The following is a 19,789-nucleotide window of genomic DNA, read 5'->3' on the forward strand; positions in this document are numbered from 1 at the left end:
GTACCTCGGAAGGATGGAAGGCTGAGTCAACCTTGAGCCTGGTGAGAATTGAACTCGCAGTAATTGCAGGCAGCTGGCAGCTAAATACTACTTTAACAGTAGTTTAGTCCACTGCACCACCAGGCTCTTATATAAGCGTAAAATCATGGGGTGGTTTTTTTTTTTTTTTAAGGAAATCCTGCTGACAACCCTTCTCCACCTCCGGTATCACGGATAGACGGAGCTCGCGTGGCTGCGCGTGGCATTTAGAGAGTCCAAAAAGAGGAATAATGGATGGAAACTGAACCAGGAGAGATTCAACCTGCAAATAAGGGGAATTTTTCTGACAGTGAGAACAGTCAACCAGTGGAACAGAAGTTGCCTTCGGAAGTTGTGGGAGCTTCATCCCTGGAGGCTTTCGAGAAGAGATTGGACTGCCATCTGTCAGAAATGGTGTAGGGTCTCCTGCTTGGGGAGGGGGTTGGACTAGATGACCTACAAGGTCCCTTCCAACTCTGTTTATCTAAATTTTGTGGTGAAGCCGACACAGGTAGGGTGAAGAAATGTCCATTAGGAAGATTGACACGCGTTTTAGATCTACCCAAAGTCTTACACTGCACGTTTCAGTCAATAGATTTGTTTTATTGTTAATGGCTTTTTTAGGGGGTGGGGGAAAGGTGTTGTAGCTTATGCTCCTTAAACGTTGCAGAAATGTCAGAAAAACAAATTTGGGCTTCTGAAAATCCTTCCTTTCTCTGAGATGAAGGAAAAGAGGGATGATTTGGGCTTCCTTAGTCTCTTGGCATCTCAGATCTAAGCCGGTGTTTCTCAACTTTGGCAGCTTTGAGATATGTGGACTTCAACTCCCAGAATTCCCTAGCCAGCCATGGGGAATTCTGGGAGTTGAAGTCCACGCCTCTTCAAGTTAAATATGAACCCTGTGGCCAAGCGCCTGATCTTGGGGGATGTTGCGAAAGTCATAACTGTGAAAAATGGTCATGAGTCACTTTGTTCAGTGCCGTGGTAACTTTGAACAATCACTAAAGAAACAGTCGTAAGTCGAGGACTACTGGTCGTAAGTTACTTGGAACGGTCGCTAAACGAATGCTTGCAAAATCCAAGACTACCCGTATTCCTTTATTTAATGAAAAACATGGATGGGCTCAAATAAAGAGGCGAGAAATTCTATGCGATGGCACGTATTTTAGCTCACAAAAACTGTCCCGCTTTACAGATCAGATTAAATAGGATTTGTTGCTCTTTTCTTCTTTTTTGTCGTCATTCTGGATAGCGCAGATCTTTTTCTTTAGCTCTCCAGCTTTTTCCTGAGCTTCCTGGCTAGCTTCTGGATCATCTGTGTCCATCAAAGTTTCCAGAATCATGTCCAGAGCTCCAGCATTGTTGACCGACTCCATTTGCTCAATTGTGATCTCGTCCACCCAATCCAGATAATTCTGGAGCAACGCCGTATCAGACAGGAAACTGCTGATGATCTTAAGTTTGGGTTTTATGCGACCCAATTCAGAGAGGATATGGTGGCCTGCTTGGCTAAATCTGTTCCCTGTAAGGCTGAGAAAGAAATTAATTAATATTAATATATTAATTAATTAATACATATTAATATTGAAATTAATATGGCAATGCCCAGTTGAAGGATGTGCTAATAAAGCTGAAATATGCTATGAATTACTTCCAATACTGAAAGCAACAGATACAATTGGATATACTTTCTAACGGGTTTGCTGTGTGCCTAAGAAATCCGTGTTAACAGTATTTGCAGCAGGGTGGATAAAAATCAATGATTTTTTTAAAAAAATCAAAAAAAAAATCAGATTTTTTTGATTTAAATCGGATTTTTTTTTCTTTAAATCGGATTTTTTTGATTTTTATCGAATTTATTTTAATAAAAAACTTTTGGGGTAAAAATCTATCGTAAGATAGTTTTCTATTTAAGATACATAAATAATTTAGTTTATTCAGCATGAAATGGAGCTTAGTTATATAGCATGAGGCTGTATATTCTGCAATACTGGGACTATCGGTGAGTCAACAGTGGGTCAAAGGAGTAGCAGAGATGACAGTTGCTCTTTAAAAATTATGATTTAAATCGAGTTGATTTAAATCAAGCCTTTTTACTAGTGATTTAAATCATGATTTAAATCAACTCGATTTAAATCAAATCCACCCTGATTTGCAGGTTCCATATTTGTAAGTTTGCCTGTTCGCTAAAATTTATTTGCAACCCCAAAAATCAACATATGTTTCTGGTTATTTGCAGAGATAACAGCAAAAAAAAAAAATTTAGTGGCTGCTCTGTACATGTCTGTCTTCTCTCAAAAATCTCATTGGCTGAACTGGTCATCTAAGGCAGGGGTTCCCCAAACTTGGCAGCTTTAAGACTTCTGGACTTCAACTCCCAGAATTCATACCTGGCTGGAGAATACTGGGAGTTGAAATCCACAAGTCTTAAAGCTGCCAAGTTTGAAGACCTCTGATCTAAAGTAAGAATTGTAAATAAAATGTTAAAATTAATTATTTTTTTCTGAGAGTTTCTTTATTTGTAAGAATAAATTAAATAAGGTGCCGTTAAACAGAAGCACAATACAGATACGGTACTACTGAGTTTGACCCTGAGGATAGAGATAAACCTCCAAGTGGCCTCAACGACTCTCTAAAAAGAATATAAATCCTTCCATCCCCCCCACCATCCAGCCAGAGCTGAAGAAGCTTCTTGGATGAGAAGTGAAACATCTTCAAAGAAAAAACAGAAAGTCCAGTTGCCTCTTGAAAAAGCACCTTTGGGACTGTTAAGGTAGCCTTCTCCCCAAACTGTGGGCCCTCCAATTATGTCAGGGTTTCAGCTCCCTGAATTCCCAAGCCAGATGCCAATGCTGGTGTCATGCTCCCCACCTCCCATTGGAAGTTGAGCTGGAACAAGAGCCGCCAGAGATTGAGAGTTGGCCTTGGAGGAAACTGGGGAAGGGCAGAGTTCTCGTCTTTTCTAGTCCTTCAACATTAAGACCATCGGAATGTTGGTGAAAAGTCTCACAATGAATAGGCAGCTCAGCAAACTCACCTCAGGAGCCGGAGAGTTGTATTTCCTGATAGACAATCCAAAATCTTATCGAGGCCTCTGTCCGTAAGATCCGTGAGGTCCAAATGAAGCTCTTCTAGGGTGGTGTTATCGCGAAGGGCGTTCCATAAGAGACTCGCCCCATTGGATCTCAGCCGGTTCCCACAAAGCCTTGGGTAGAGTAGAAAGTTGTATGCAAAGCAACGGTTGTTTAGCCCAGCAAAATCATCTAAATCTCACATTCCCACTCACAACGTTGAGTAAAGTCTCTCCAGCAGGGAATTGCAAATAGCTTTACCAGAATGGATTCAACCTGGCAGATCTTAGGGTTTTCCAAAGAAAACCTCCCGTCCAAAAAAAATGAAGAAAGTGTTAAAGCAGGGGTCCTCAACCCCCCCCCAGACTGTGGCCCACTATCAGAGCCTTGAGTTGTTTGAAACCGGGCCATGGAAGTGGAGGATGAGCATGAAGAACCATTCCCTTTTCCACCCTCTGCGGGCCATAAAGCTGGAAAGTTTGGGGTGAAATCCAGCAGGTTCTGACAGGTTCTGGAGTAGTTCGGGGAACCGGCAAATACCACCTGTGGTTGGTCCCAGAGTGGGGTGGGAATGAAGATTTTGCAGTATCCTTCCCCTGCCACACCCACCAAGCCACACCACACTCACCAAGCCACGCCCACAGAACCGGTAGTAAAAAAAAATTGGATTTCACCACTGCTGTTGGAGGTTCGCAGGGGTTCGGGAAAACCTCTAGCTAAGATCCTGTGCAGTTCGGAGAACCCCCAAATCCCACTCCTGGCTGGCCCTGCCCACTGCACCCTGCCCCTCCCAGGAGTCCCCATGCAGCCCATTTTGGATGCAGGTAAGTGCAGGGCATGTGCGGAGGCTCGGGAATGGGGGAAAACGGGCCTACTGGAAGTTCAGGAAGTCCAGAAACAGGCCCGTTTCCAGCCTCCAGAGGGCCTCCGGAGCCTGGGGAGGCCATTATCACCCTCCCAGAGGCTCGAGGAAAGCCTCCGGAGCTCGAGGAGGGCAAAAATGCCCCCCATGGTGCAGGAGGCCAACTAGGCCACACCCACCATGGCCACACCCACACAGCAACCGAGCAGAGAACCCCTTACTAAAGGTTTTGAAGCCCGCCCACTATAAAATTCCCAAACCAGCACTTCACCTCCCTGATGTGACCTCCCCATCACAGGACCCGCTGATCATCCGAAGCCCTTATAAGCAGAAGAACACCGACATCCCCTAAATTCCCTTGAAGATGTTACCTAGCCTGGTAACGAAACGTTCGGAAACCAATCCACAAGCTTGGAGAACCAACCTCCACCCTCATTCCGTAGTGTAGCTCGCTTAATCACACAAAGAGAGTAGCCCTCAAGCTACGTTTTTCCCACCTTGGCGGCTCAATTCCCAGAGTTCCCAACATGCCAACGTGCAGTTTAAAGGAAGCATTTGATGAGCCTCTCTACTTACACCAGTCTTTCCAGACAGCACCGGGGGGACCTTAGAATCGTTGCTTCGATTTCTGCGGCTTCCCAGTCTAGAGAATTGTATTGCAATCTGAAATACAATGGACTTAATTTAGCTACAGCACGAACCCATTTTCTGAACGTTGCACAACCCACAGAGATCAACAGCTTATCAAACAGGTTAAATATCAAGGTTAATGCTAACCATTTCTGACATGCTTGTGCAGTTACAGCCACTGCCTTTAGCTACCCTGGTAGCTTAAAGGTCACATTTCTCTGTAAGATAAGTGTGATCTGGATTTAAAGGCCCAGAAAAGGGAACTTGTGTGATATTTTAAAATGCATCACCATCACACACACAACTCCTTGCTCTACCCAGTCCAGATGTGCTGGAAGTCCAGTTCCTTGATTTCCATAATATAACCTGATCAGGGGTGAAATGCTACCGGTTCTGGCCAGTTCGCCCGAACCGGTAATAAAAATAATGCTTTAAAAAAGTTTTTTAAAAGGTTCCAACGATCACACGGCACAGCTGATTGGCACAGCTGATCATCGGAATCTTTTTTTTTTTTTTTTTACTTTTTTAAGCATTTTTTTACTACAGGTTCAGGCAAATAGGTAGTAAAAAATGCTTTAAAAAAGTTTTAAAGAAAGGTTCCGGCGATCATGGGCACAGCTGATTGTCAGAGCTTTTTTAAAACTTTTTTTAAGTTTAAAAAATGCATTTAAAAAAGTAAAAAAGAAGTTGGCCATGCCCACCCAGTCACATGACCAACCCCACCAAGCCACGCCCACCAAGCCACACCCACAGAACCGGTAGGGAAAATTTTTGTATCACACCACTGAACCTGACCCATTTGGAAGGCCCTAGATTGAGGAGGATGCATAAATAGGCATCACTCAGTTGCGATGGGAAGAGTTTCTTTGACAAGGGCAAGAAGGGCCTGGTGGCTCAGCAGACTAAAAGCATTGTGATTAACACCAGCTGTCTGCAATTACTGTAAGTTCGAATCTCGCCAAGGCTCAAGGTTGACTCAGCCTTCCATCCTTTTTAAGGTAGGTAAATTGAGGACCCAGTTTGTGGGGGCAATAAGCTGACTTTGTATAAATATACAAAAGTATGAAGGCTATTGCTTAACGCATTTTAAGCCGCCCTGAGTCTCTGGAGAAGGGCGGCATATAAATCAAATTAAAAAAAGAAAGAAAGAAAAGAAAAGAAACAAGCTTTAAATCAGGGATGTCCAACCTTGACAACTTTAAGACTTGTGGACTTCAACTCCCAGAATCCTCCAACCCACATGACCTGGCTGGGGAATTCTGGGAGTTGAAATCCACAAGTCTTAAAGTTGCCAAAGTTGGACACACCTGCTTTAAACAAAGGAAATGAGAGGATTTAAACAAAAGAGGGGATTTTTTTTTTTAAAAAAAAAAGGAAGACCAGAAATGAAACTTGGGTGGAAACTCAGAACCAAGCTGAGAAAATGAAAACGAGGGGGCAGAGGAAACATGGCGGAAGTGAACAATTTGGTCATGGTGGCAGAAATCTAGGAGACACAAAAGTGATAGGCCAAAGTAGTATTTCTCACCCTTGGCGACTTTAAGATGTGTGAACTTCAACTCCCAGAATTCCCATTAAAATGGAAGGGGGTAAGAGTGTAAGAGAACAGTAACGGCGCCTCCCATTTTAAGTATTTGATTTCCATAATGCGGTTTGGATAAGATGACTAAGAATAAGAAAACTGTAGGGACGGGTTGACCTCTTGATTTGAATTTCCCAGGAAAGGATTGAAGCCCCACTAGGGTGGAAGTATAGCATTGCGTGCCAATGGAGTTCAATGCACCCTGTTATTAACACAGCTGCCTGCAATTTCTGCTGGTTCGAATCTCTCCAAGGCTCAAGGTTGACTCAGCCTTCCATCCTTTCTAAGGTAGGTGAAATGAGGACCCAGTTTGTGGGGGCAATAAGCTGACTTTGTATAAAATATACAAAAGAATGAAGGCTATTGCTTAGCGCATTGTAAGCCGCCCTGAGTCTCCGGAGAAGGGCGGCATATAAATCAAATTTAAAAAAATAATAATCAAAAACTGTGGATAGGAGCTGGGAAGAATCCAATAGTATAACCCGAATTCTGAATAACTTAACGAAGGGGGCTACGAATAGTCCTTCCTTCTCTGCAAAGGTCATACTAGCAACTATGCTTTTATGAACAGGAGAGGTTCTAGCGTTAGCTTTAAAAGTTTAACCACCACATCCATAAAACTATGATTTCCCCCGATTTAAAGTCATTTAAAAGCAATGCATCTCTACAATGCGGAGTAGATCTGCCTTCAATTCTGCCTCTCTTGCGGAGCTGAGAATAGGATATTGATTCCTTTCCAATCTCATCATCCCTGTCTATTTAGGTCAAAGGCAACCAACTGCCAAACCAATACTCACTGCAAAGTTTTGCAGCGATGGAGATGGTCCTGCAGCTGTTTCAGTCCTCCAGTGCCCATATTGCTGTAGCTTAAGTTGAGATTCTGGAGAACCCGAGAGTTTGAGCAACTCAGGACATAGGCCAAAGCCGCGCAATCCGCTCGGTTCAGTGTCACCTTGAACAGATCCACCTCGCCCATCTTGGAAATGACCTTCTGAGTCACGTCGTCCTGGTGCAGCTCCGCTAAGCAATGTATCAAGGACAGCAACTTCTGACCTGATTCACACGAAGCCTTTTTCCCAAACCAGTCTGCCAAAAGTACAGCTGGGTCTCCTTCCCAACTGTTCCCAAGCAGTCCTTCCAACTTGCCTTCCAATCTAGAGGTCAACAACCCCATGAAAAACCTGGAAAACATTTGCAGTTTGTCCCACTGTGGGTGTCTATACAGAGATTGCTGGGTATAATTGTAAAATCCACTAGCAGATCCCTCTGTTGGGTTCGGAAAGCTACTGGTGTCTCGATCATCTGGAGTTTTTCCATTCCACCAGAGATCCAGGCAATAAGTTAATTCCCCAGTGTTGAAGTCCAAGTTAACCACGGAGTATAATGCAGCCAAAAACTCCTGTACGGTCAAGTGGAAAAAACTGTAGATTTCATCGGTCTCCTTGAAGAAGATCTGATTCAGATAAACAGGTGGCAGGTTCTGTAGATCAAAACCGAACTCGTGTAGTTCATCTGCATAGAACACGGTCTGTCCCCTTAGCAGACCAACATAGGCTAGCTGACCAAGCTGCAGCAGCAAATTTTTCTCCCACCTCAAATCCCACTTCATTCCTTCGTCTTGTCCAGAAGGAGGCTGGTGTAACTTCAGGATGGGGCACACATAAAGCAGATAGAGCTCAGTGATGGTGTTGGGTAGGGAGACTCGGTTCACCCCTTCATCTGGGAAGCATTGGTCCAGAGCTGTACAGAGAATGAAGCAGTAGAGAGGAAGGAAGGTGAAGTTGGCTAAGCCATGGTGACTTGAGAGGTAACTCATCACTTCCGTGCCATGTCTGGAGCTCTGGAAGAACTGGGAGACATAGTCCTTCACCTGCGCTTCTTGTAAACCAAGGACAAGAACATGACGGTTAAAAAGTTCCGGTGGAAGAGGAACAGAAGACCTGGACGTGACCAAAATGGTGGACTCAGGAAGCAAGGTCCCGTAGAGGAGACCGCACACCAGATCTTTCACGTGGCCTGACTCTTCCGGCCAGAGGCAGGGATGTTTGCTGTCCAGTGGATGCCTGAACTCATCCAGTCCATCCAAAATCAGGAGGAGCTCCCTCGGTCGCTCCAGCAGGGCAAAAAGAACATTGTTCAGATGCGCGAACTTATGGCGAATCAAGTCTTCTAAACTCTGGGTTGTGGTGATGAGGCTGAGCTCCTGGAAGGAAAAATCCAGGACGCAAAGAAAGCCTTGGAAGGCTCTGCCTAGCGCCCAATAATGGAGGATCTTCTGGACAAGGACAGTCTTGCCGATACCGGCAGGGCCGCTCAGCATCACCCGGTGAGGCAGGGAGCTCTCCTGGGGGAAAGGAGAGAAAAGATGACACAGGTCCAGATGGGAAGAGGCATGGTAGGAATGAAGCCAAGTCTGATGAGAAGCCAGCTGCAAGTAATCATGACTGGTGGGGTTGGAATAGGACAGCCTGTTGAGTAGCAGGAGGTCGGGGTAGTAGACTTCTGGACATTTGCATGGCTCGGTATCTTCGATATCAGTGCGCAGCTTCTCAGTTTGGGTCAGTAACAAGCGACGGTGGTTTTGCAGGGCAGCTGGGAAAGCAAAAGCAGAGGTACATTTGTGGAACGATTCTGGTGTGAAATCTGCAGCGCTGAATGTTATGGATCAGGGGTCTCCAACCTTGGCAATTTTAAGACTTGTGAACTTCAACTCCCAGAAGTTGAAGCAAAGCTGGCTGAGGAACTCTGGGAGTTGAAGTCCAGAAGTCTTAAAGTTGCCAAGGTTGGACACACCTGTTCCAGATGATGGCTGAGATACACATAAGATAAGCCTCAACTCTACCTTCAAGTGGCACGTTCAAGTGGCATACCTTCAAGTGGATTATCTTTCTCCACAAAACCTCTCTTTGCCCTTCAGCTACAGTAGTGGCCAAAATTGTGGAAACCTTTTGGGAAAAGTGTATTTTCTAAAACTAGCTAATAACACCATTATTATTATTATTATTTTGAGTAGTACCATAAAATTACATATCAATGGAAAGATAATTTAATCAAGAATGTAATGCAATAACTTTCATGAAGGATTTGCTATTAGAATAGCAGTTACAGTATAAAGAAGGAATGTGAAACATGTAGAAAAAAATGAGATATACAAAAATTATCACCAGAGGAAAAACCAGATATACAAAATCATCACCGTATCAGTTAATCCTTAGTTGGGTAACCTTTAGCATGAATGATGGCCTTACAGCGTCTTCCCATGGAGTGAACCAAGTCTTTGAGTTCTGCAGCTGTTCTAATGTGAAACCAAGATTGAATGATTGCTTCTATTCACTGGGTTTTATTGCTGGGTCGCTTCTGACTAACAAGTTTCTTTAGTCAGCTCCATAGATTTTCAATGGGGTGAAGGTCTGGGCTATTCCCAGGCCATTCCAGCAGTGGAATAGGATTATCTTGAAACTCCCAAAAAAAAAGAGTTGTGTTATTAGCTGGGTGATCTTATCCAAAGATGGACAACTGACCTCACCTCCTCCTTCTCTTCCAGCTTGGATTGCTGGATTTTATTCTGGATCTTAAATTAAGAGGGAACTGAATTAGCATCCTTTCTGAGTCTTAACAGCATGTTCTCACCAACAAACAGTTTGGGCAGTCAAGAAGGCAGCTGGCAGGAAAATACAAAGGAGGATACAGAATACCTGTGCCTGCCACTAAAAACTAGGAGCTTTCCACTCAATCTGAGCTTGCTGGGCCTCAAAGGAAAAGAAAGAATTAGGCAACTGGTCTGCAAGAATCTCACACCAAACCTGCTGATAACATCATCTCTGGGGTTTTTTTACTATCTTTTTGATATATTTACCTTTGAGTTGCCGGTCCAAGCCCTTCCGGAAAGTTGAGCTGTTGTTCTTTTGCATATCTGTTGGGACAAGAGAAAATCATGTTGGAATTGGCCTCTCCTCTTCCATTGACTTCCAAGGAGTGATAGTTTTTATTTATTTATTTATTTATTTATTTATTTATTTATTTATTTATTTATTTATTTATTTATTTATTTATTTATTTATTTATTGGTTCGATTTACATGCCGCCCTTCTCCGGAGACTCAGGACGGCTTAAAATGCGTTAAGCAATAGCCTTTGTATAAACCTGCTTAGTAGGGCTTTGCCCCCCCCGCCCCCAAAGCGGTGTTCTTTTTTATACAAAGTCAGCTTATTGCCCCCACAAACCGGGTCCTCATTTTACCTACCTCGAAAGGATGGAAGGCTGAGTCAACCTTGAGCTGGTGAGATTTGAACTTGCAGTAATTGCAGGCAGCTGGTGTTACTTAACAGTGCTTTAGTCTGCTGTGCCACCAAGGCTCTTTTTCTCTGCTGGGCCACCCTTTCCACCCGCAGAATGGACAGTGCCAAGACCTGACCTTGTTGGGTAATTAGTAAAGCCTCAAGAGTCTCACAAAGCTCATCAAGTCATCTTCTTCAGCTTCCTGTTTATAATTTTCACCTTGTCCTGAACAGTTGCATTTAGCTACCATGTGAAATTTCTACAATGCTTTTGGTGGCTCTTAGCTGATCTTAGTTGGTCAAACTTTTAACACTTCTTGTTCCTTTAGGTCCATGATGGCGTACCTATGGCACGCGTGCCCAAAGTGGCGTACGAAACCATGTCGTCCAGCACACGTGGCTTTCCCTGTTTGTCTTCCGGGTTTTGGGTGCGCATGCATGCGCAACTATCAGTAAGCGGGAAACAAGCAAACTACATAGCTTAATGCAGTATTTCTCTTTAGCAGCTTAAAGATGTGTGAATTTCAACTCTTAGAATTCTGGGAGGGGAAGCCCACATGTCTTCAAATTGCTGAGGTTGAGAAACACTAGCTTATCGCAACGTGGGAACTCAGGTATCAATTGAATGTCCTAAAGCATTGGCCCACATTCTATCCATTTAAAGAAATTGGGTCAATTAGCCTCCATTTTAATTGTAAGCAGTTTGAAAATGGCTATCTCAGCAAGAATAAATATGATACACGAATCAAAACTTCTCGTAGGGTCGTTTGGGAACGTAACTTGCCTGCAGATATCCGTGGCAATTTATATTTTCTGGTTTGCCAAAACATCAGCAAATTCCTTCTGGATGTTTTAAGGGGAGGATCTAGAAAGAAGAGAGAGAATGTAGAAGCTGCATAAAGTCTAACTCTTGACTTTAAAATCATTCCTCTTGTTGGGTTCATTTTCTTCTCCCATTAACTGCAGGATGAACATACACCGGTAACCATTTTTTTGCCTTGTGGCATATACATTTTTTAAACACAGTGAAGCATCTTCAAGGAACGTTTAGCTGTCCGGGTAATTTAATGTTTTACCTCAGTGGTGGGTTTCAAATTTTTTTACTACCGGTTCTGTGGGTGTGGCTTGGTAGGCGTGGCAGGGGAAGGATACTGCAAAATCCCCATTTCCTCTCAATCAGCTGGGACTTAAAAGGCAGAGAATAGATGGGGACAGGGCCAGTCAGAATTTTTACTACCGGTTCTCTGAACTACTCAAAATTTCCGCTACTGGTTCTCCAGAACTGGTCAGAACCTGCTCTGTTTTACCTCTTTTCTCAACCTCGTTTCTGGTATGGAGATGTCAGCCTTTCAAGGTAGACTAGACCAGGAAACCAAACCAAACACATAGAACAATACTAATTTTATTATAAAGCGATACTAACAGAATCTTTGAGAGGTGGTTTGGGAGATGAACAGTGACTGACTTGCCTATCCCAAGACAAAGAGCCCTTGAATAACAAGTATGTAGTCAGACCTTACGCAGGGGTGGGCTTCAAAAATTTTAGCAAGGGGTTCTCTGCCCAGTTGCTGGGTGGGCGTGGCTATGGTGGGCGTGGTCTAGTCGGCCTCCTGCACCATGGCAGGGAGGGCGTTTTTGCCCTCCCCGGGCTCCGGAGGCTTTTCTCGAGCCTCCGGGAGGGCAAAAACGGCCTCCTCAGGTTCCTGAGGCCCTCTGGAGGCTGGAAATGGGCCTGTTTCCAGCCTTCCTGAACTTCTGGTAGGCCCGTTTTAAACCTCCCCGAGCTTCCGTGCACACCCTGCACTTCCCTACATCCAAAACGGGCATTGTGGGGGACTCCTGGGAGGGGTGGGGGGCAGGGTGGGGCCTGCTAGGAGTGGGATTCGGGGGTTCTCTGAACTGCACAGAATCTTAGCTAGAGGTTCTCCTGAACCCCTGCGTACCCCCACCAGCCCACCCCTGGCCTTATATCCCATTTAGCAGATACCAATTGAGCCATATGTATACCTGGTGGAATTATTAAAAGTTCTGTTTTGCTCCGCGTGAAGACCGTCTCTTGCAGCCAGCGCTGAAGTTCAGGGTTGTAGATCTCTTGCAGTTCCTTCAGCTTCTCCAGAAATATTTGGCTTGCTGCTGGCTCATTGCAGACCCTCTCCAGAATGGACATGACCTGGTTCTTCTTGGGTCTGACCTCCAGCAAGGAGAAATATTCTGACCGAGTGATGAGGGCAGAGCCATGAAGCCAGTGAAGTAGAGGAGCTGGACATGGTTCGAGCCAATGCACGAGCTGATCCCAATAGCCCTGGATTAGATGCGAACAACGTGCAAAATCAGCCATCTGCAGAACTAGAAACGGGAGGAAAGGATGCCAGAGTTTCTGTAGGAATCAATAAAGGAGAATATTTGTAGCTCAGGGTTAAAACGAATGGTCTGTCAGGCCTGGGAGCCACCTTTTGCATTGGGCCTTCAGGCCTGCCACATTTACTACTGTGGGAAACTGGGAGGGGGGGGATTGTATGGAGCCAGGGTGATATACAGTCATAATAACATTCCTTTCTCAGAGAGTCAAGGACATCCTGCCCTGCACCTGGAGGGCTGGAACTGGGAAGCATCTCCAGTTGGGACAGTGCTTTGATTAGACCATGTGATGGACATGTGGGTGCTGGGCAAGGACTTCGATTTTCTTTTGGGTGGGGAAAACCTGGAAGCTTTCAGATTCGGATTTTCCCAGATGTGCCAATATGACATCTCTAATAAAATGGAACTTTGAGGAATTTCAAGCCTCGGAGTCTTCTTTCATTGGGGGTGTTACTTGGAACCCTGACATGGTCCTTGGTGCTTTCTGAGTTTTTTTGATACTACATACTATGCAAAAGTATGTTGTATCAACAAGCCAAAACAAAGAGACGATCAACAAATCAAAAAGGGAATAAAAAGACCAAAACATCCACCAGCAATCAGCACCCCTACGAGCATAGGTTAACTCCAAGATTAATGTCAGACCAACAATCAAATAAACAATACCCCAATCAAAGAATTGCACAAAACAAGCCAAGCGTAAACAACCTGAATAAATAACTTCTGAGACCACCCCCACCAACACTGACAGGACAAGTCACTACGATATAAACTTGACAGCAAACTCCACTCCTTATGAACTGTGATGACACAGTGGTTAGACTGCAGTACTGCAGGCTACTTCTGTTGATCACCAGCTGCCAGCAGTTTGGCAGTTCGAATCTCACCAGTCTCAAGGTTGACTCAGCCTTCCATCCTTCCGAGGTTGGTAAAATGAGGACCCAGATTTTGGGGGGCAATAGGCTGACTTTGTAAACTGCTTAGAGAGGGCTGTAAAGGACTGTGAAGCGGTATATAAATCTAAGTGCTATTGCTATTGCTTACTAGCACTGAGGATGTTACCTAATTTGGGTAATGAAACATCTGCAAGAAATCAACCAAGCTCACAGAGCACCAAGGGCCCTTCTGTAGGAAGGAATGAAGTAATTCCTTGGCTTCGTACATGGAAGAGATTCCACTTGCTTTGGTCCACGCTTTGAAATGATCATGTGGCCGTATAATTTTCATTTGGGATATTAGATACTATCTAGATTCCCCAAAAGGGGACACAGTGTCGAACAGAAAGGTCAGCACTTCAGCGGTTCAAATCCCTAGCGCCGCGTAACGGAGCGAGCTCCCGTTACTTGTCCCAGCTTCTGCCAACCTAGCAGTTCAAAAGCACGTAAAAAATTCAAGTAGAAAAATAGGGACCATCTTTGGTGGGAAGGTAACAACATTCCGTGCACCTTTGGCGTTGAGTCATGCCGGCCAAATGACCAAGGAGACGTCTTCGGGCAGCACTGGCTCTTCAGCTTTGAAATGGAGATGAGCACTGCCCCCTAGAGTCGGAAATGACTAGTACATATGTGCGAGGGGAACCGTTACTTTTACCTTTACCTAGATTCCCCAAAATTGTTCTGAAATCAGGATTTTCCACATCACAATTTAATTGGTTGGTTGATAGAGAAAACGGAAGAAAACGTCACATAGAGAATGCAGGAAGGACAACATGGAGATGGTCACAGGTAAGTTTCCTGGCTTCTCAGCTTCTTCAGTGCTGTGCAGCTTTTTATCTCCTAGGTGAGAAAGAACCATATACTCCCATGCAGGTTTAAAGGCTTTTGAGGATTTGGCTTACTGCCCAACTTTTATTGGTTTTATTCCTAATTGAACGGCTCACCCTCCCTTCTCAATGAGAAGAGGAAGTGACCCTGAACAAAAATGGACCTTGTGATCCTGACCTTTTTCCAAGGAAACCAAAGGGAGGAGCTGATAACAGAAGCTAAAAAGGTTAAGCTTGCATTCCAGCATTTCAGAGCAATAATAAACTGTAGCTGCCTCCAGTAGTGTGGTTAAAGGGTTCGAGTGAGAAATATCTTTCTCTACTCCAGGCAATGCCATCTTTAGTCCTGTTCTAAGTTAAGGACAGGGACCCAGCCAGAAGGCTATGTTGAGTTGGGTTGAGAGGGGCCAACTATGAGACCATGCTGTGTGTGTGCACAGTATGGCATTTTACAAATCAGTTTCAAAGAATCAGGCTGTGTGTGTTCTTAGAAAAGGATTTGGAAGGAGCTGTTTCCCAAACATGACAAACCCTCTGAAGTGAACTCAAAAGATGCCTTTATCAGGAGTGCCAGCCACGCCGGCAAAAAGTTTCTTTCAACACAGACCAACAAGTCTGCCCATCTAGAAGATGGATAGTTGTCTATTCATCTCCACCCCCTGTCTTTTTTAAAAAACCTTGATTTATATGCCGCCCTTCTCTGGAGACTCAGGGCAGCTTACAATGCGTTAAGCCTTCATCCTTTTGTATATTTTTATACAAAGTCAGCTTATTGCCCCCACAGTCTGGGTCCTCATTTTACCTACCTTAGAAAGGATGGAAGGCTGAGTCAACCTTGAGCCTGGTGAGATTTGAACTTGCAGTAATTGCAGGCAGCTGATGTTAATAACAGTGCTTTAGTCTGCGGCGCTATGAGGGCTCTTTTATCCCCAGAGCTAGGGTGGGGCCTTGCTAGCAGAAGTGGGTCTTCCTTCCCAAGGATCGGCCCATGGATTTCCACTGCTCTTCTCTCCTCTGCCTTCTGCACAGCCGTGTGTCAGGCACTGGACCCAGCTGTTCCTCCTCTTCCTCATCAGTCACCTCCAGACCTGGGAGCTGTTGACTCTCCATCTGAAGGCTGATGGACAGCCCAGGCTCTCTGTCTGTGTGTCAGCCCCATTCCCTCTTCCCCAGTGGAACTCTCAGGTTGCCTTGCTGCTGATCCTGACTCCCACACCTCCTCCTACTCTGATTCAGCTGCTGGAGAGGCTGGCGGCTGACTGGCCACAACAGGAGCATTTAGGAGCTGGGGTATAGGCAGCATCTGTCTGCTGACTGGCTCCTGTTTAAAGGTACATGATGATGGAATTCTGCAATATTTTGCCATGTTCTGATCTCCCTGACCTAATTGCCTAATAACCATTTAAATATGAGCCAGCAGTGTGCAGCAGCTGCCAAAAAAGCCAACACAGTTCTAGGCTGCATTAACAGAGGGATAGAATCAAGATGACGTCAAGTTTTAATACCACTTTATGATGCCTTGGTAAGGCCACACTTGGAATCCGGCATCCAGCTTTGGTTGCCATGATGTAAAAAAGATGTGGAGACTTTAGAAAGAGTGCAGAGAAGAGCAACAAAGAATATTAGGGAACTGGAGGCTAAAATATATGAAGGACGGTTGCAGGAACTGGGTATCTCTAGTTTAATGAAAAGAAGGACTAGGGAAATATGATAGCAGTGTTCCAATAGCTCAGGGGCTGCCACAAAGAAGAGGGAGTCAAGCTATTCTCCAAAGCACCTGAAGGCAGGACAAGAAGCAATGGGTGGAAACTAATCAAGGACAGAAGCAACCTAGAACTAAGGAGAAATTTCCTGACAGTTAGAACAATTAATCAGTGGAACAACTTGTCTCCAGAAGTTGTGAATGCTCCAATACTGGAAGTTCTTAAGAAGATGTTGGATAACCATTTGTCTGAAGTGGTGTAGGGTTTCCTGCCTGGGCAGTGGGTAGGACTAGAAGACCTCCAAGGTCCCTTCCAACTCTGTTATTCTAAAAAAAAAAATAGAGCCTCCCTTCAGGACCCTTTTAGTAGCTGTATGCAGGCCTGGCAATTGAATCATTCTTTCTGTCTTTGGAAGCATCGAACATCGTTTTTACACAAGCATCTGTTAAGCAGCCATCCGGGGCACCAGAGGCTCTGGTAGAAAGAGACGGTGACCCTGTTTCAGCACAAAACTCAATTAAATATAGAGTGGTGTGGGGGGGGGAGGTTGCCATCTGAGGTGCCTCCGGCTCAAAATCTGTGCTCATTTTGGAAACCCGTTGAATGACCTTGAATGGCTCGCATCTCTTCGGCTTAACTATTTCAGGAAGTGGGAGTTATTGGATAAACAACCTAACAATTACAAAGCATTTACGAACCAATGAAGATGAGCAATAATCAAAATTATTCAATTTTATTACTCTACAGCTCTTCCTAATTAGCTTCTCTGGTTCCCCCTGACTTCTCTTTCCACTCACCTTACAATCTAGAAGGCCTGTGGTCCTGGCAAATGTTCTCCATTACACTTAGAACGCAGAATCCAGAAAGCCTCTGGCCCTACTGGGTGTTGCACAAATGATTTTCTATCAGAGCAGCTACCTTTTGCAAGTCAACAGATCAAAAGTTCCCAGGGTGTGGTTCAAACCAACCTTTTGTAGCCTGGAACAGACAACACATACCTTCTTTGCAACTATCTGCGGTAGAATCCGGAGAAATAATGCAATAGGAGCAGCTTTTTTTCCCAAACTTTACAGAATCCGGCACACGGCACTGATCTGCTCACGCAGCACATTTAAGCTGGTTATAGAATCAATCGATTTACTAGATCTGCGCTAGTAAATTGAACCATAAACTAATGCCAGTGTCTGACCCGCCAGCACTTAAACCTCCAAATCGAAATGATCTTTGGCTCATTTATTGAGAAAGGTATAATTTTATTAGGAGCCAAGTGTATTGCAGTAATGCATAGCCAGAACTGAGAATCGCGTGCCAAAATACCTAAGTTCCACCTTTTCCTCCCTTCACTGCAGGAGTGGTACTCACTTACTTTCGCTACCAGTTCGCAAATGTGAGTGCATGTGCAGGATCTTCTGTGCATACACAGAGTGTCAAAAACGGGATGTGATGACGTCCATGCAGGTGGGCGGAGCCTCCCATAGCCGCTACTACCGGTTTTCCCAAACCAGATAGAACCGACTGAATACCATCACTGCTTCACTGCCTTCCATTGCACGCTCTCTCTCTCTTTCCCTCCCTCTCTCTCTCCCCCCCCTCTCACACACACACATCCAATCAGGTTGAAACAAGATGTTTTCAGAATGGTCACTTCAAGAATAGGTGGATATGCAGTTGCATTCTTCTCCCAGCCTGGTGACCTTTAAGCAGCATCTCGAGGAGATGCAGCAATTAAAACTTTCGCTTTCCCACTTCAAGCATTCTCCCCACTCCCATGCACCCTCCCTGGAGTTCAAGGCTGTCACCGCATGGTAGCTAGCGAAGCACACAAACAAAAAAAAGAGCCTTGGTAGTACAGTGGTCTAAGGCACCCTGTTATTAAGATGGTTATTAAGACCAGCTGCCTGCAATTACTGCAGGTTCGAATCTCGCCAAGGCTCAAGGTTGACTCAGCCTTCTATCCTTTCTAAGGTGGGTAAATTGAGGACCCAGTTTGTGGGGGCAATAAGCTGACTTTGTATAAATATACAAAAGGATGAAGGCTATTTCTGAGCACATTGTAAGCCGCCCTGAGTCTCCAGAGAAGGGCGGCATATAAATCAAATTTAAAAAAAAAGCATAAGGTGGCAGCTGACAGCCAGTGGTTGGATTTATACAGTGCACTAAGCCAGAAATAACATAGTAAAAATTAATAATGTGGACAAATGCAGCCACAAGGATTGCAACTGGAAGTTGCGTTGGGAGATTTGGGTCTTCCAGATACTGTAGGGCTGAATGCAAATCTCAGTTGACAGCCAGTGATGAGGGATTGCTGGAATGAGAAATCCACCAATATCTAGAAGCCAGTGGTGAAATGTAAAATTTGTTACTACCGGTTCTGTGGGTATAGCTTGGTGGTGGTGGGGTAATGCCATTGGGTGGGCGTGGCCAACTTTTTTTTTTTTTACTTTTAAAAGCATTTTTTCTACAACCTCTTCAGCCAAAGAGGTTGTAAATAAATGCTTTTAAAAGCCTCTGACAATCAGGCAACTCAGCTGGGGTCGTCAGAGGCTTTTAAAAGCATTTTTTTTTCCTACAACCTCTTTGGCCAAAGGGGTTGCAGAAAAAAATGCTTTTAAAAGCCTCTGACGATCAGGCAACTCAGCTGGGATCATCAGAGGTTGTTTTTTTTTTTTTTTACAACCTCTTCGGCCAAAGAGGCTGTAGAAAAAAATGCTTTTAAAAGCCTCTGACGATCCCAGCTGAGCCGTGCAATCATCAGAGGCTTTTTTTTTTTACTTTTAAAAGCATTTTTTCAGCCAAAGAGGTTGTAGAAAAAAATTCTTTTAAAAGTAAAAAAACAGCCTCTGATGATCGCGTGGCTCAGCTGGGCATGGGGGGTGGCACACAGGGATTTTTTGCTACTGGTTCTCCAAACCACCCGCCGCCATCGTTACCGGATCGGGCAATCTGTTCCGAACCGGGAGCATTTCACCCCTTCTAGAAGCCCACAAATGTCACTATAAAAATCATTTGCTCCATTTCAACATTCTGAAACAATGACACCTGCTCAGTATACCCTAAATTACAATGGTGACATTTATTATATCAAAAGGAGCAGTTTGGTGTAGTAGTTAAAAGCACGGAAACCAGAAACCCTGACTCCTCATCCTCCCTTAGGCATGAAAGCTGGATGGGTGATTTTGGGTTAATCACCAGGAGACTGTGAGTTCTAGTCCCATCTTAGGCAGTTGGGTGACTTTGGGCCAATCACTCTTTCTCAGCCCAACTCACCTCACAAAATTAGTTTTGCTATTGGGATTATGTACATCACTTTGAGTTGTACAAAATAAAGGGACAGTATAAATCTAATTGAGATCATCTTTGCTTAACAACATTAATTGGGGATGGAAACTCTGTTGTTAAGTCCCAAAGGTATTTTTTTCGAGAGGCAACTGAACTTTCTTCAGAGGTTTTTTTCTTCTTTTTCTACAGCACAATAACTTGTGACTTCCTGCTGATTTTCCACATTCACTTTGCTTGTTGGAAACCA

At 44.5% G+C, this 19,789-nt stretch overlaps 1 protein-coding gene across 1 annotated transcript; it reads right to left on the minus strand.

The window, feature by feature from the left end:
* Nucleotides 1-1,094: 1,094 nt before the first annotated feature.
* LOC117669246 (NACHT, LRR and PYD domains-containing protein 12-like) lies at nt 1,095-12,778 on the minus strand. The gene is made up of 6 exons (XM_087876314.1): nt 12,448-12,778; nt 10,020-10,076; nt 6,961-8,755; nt 4,528-4,614; nt 3,056-3,223; nt 1,095-1,548 (listed from the first exon to the last, which is right to left on the minus strand). The coding sequence occupies exons 1-6, from the start codon at nt 12,776-12,778 to the stop codon at nt 1,215-1,217; spliced, it is 2,772 nt and encodes a 923-aa protein (XP_087732440.1). The 3' UTR covers nt 1,095-1,214.
* Between the last annotated feature and the right edge of the window lie 7,011 nt (nt 12,779-19,789).

Source organism: Pantherophis guttatus, chromosome 10 (genome assembly GCF_059756535.1).
Source record: "Pantherophis guttatus breed Tessera chromosome 10, ASM5975653v1, whole genome shotgun sequence".
NCBI lineage: Eukaryota > Metazoa > Chordata > Lepidosauria > Squamata > Colubridae > Pantherophis > Pantherophis guttatus.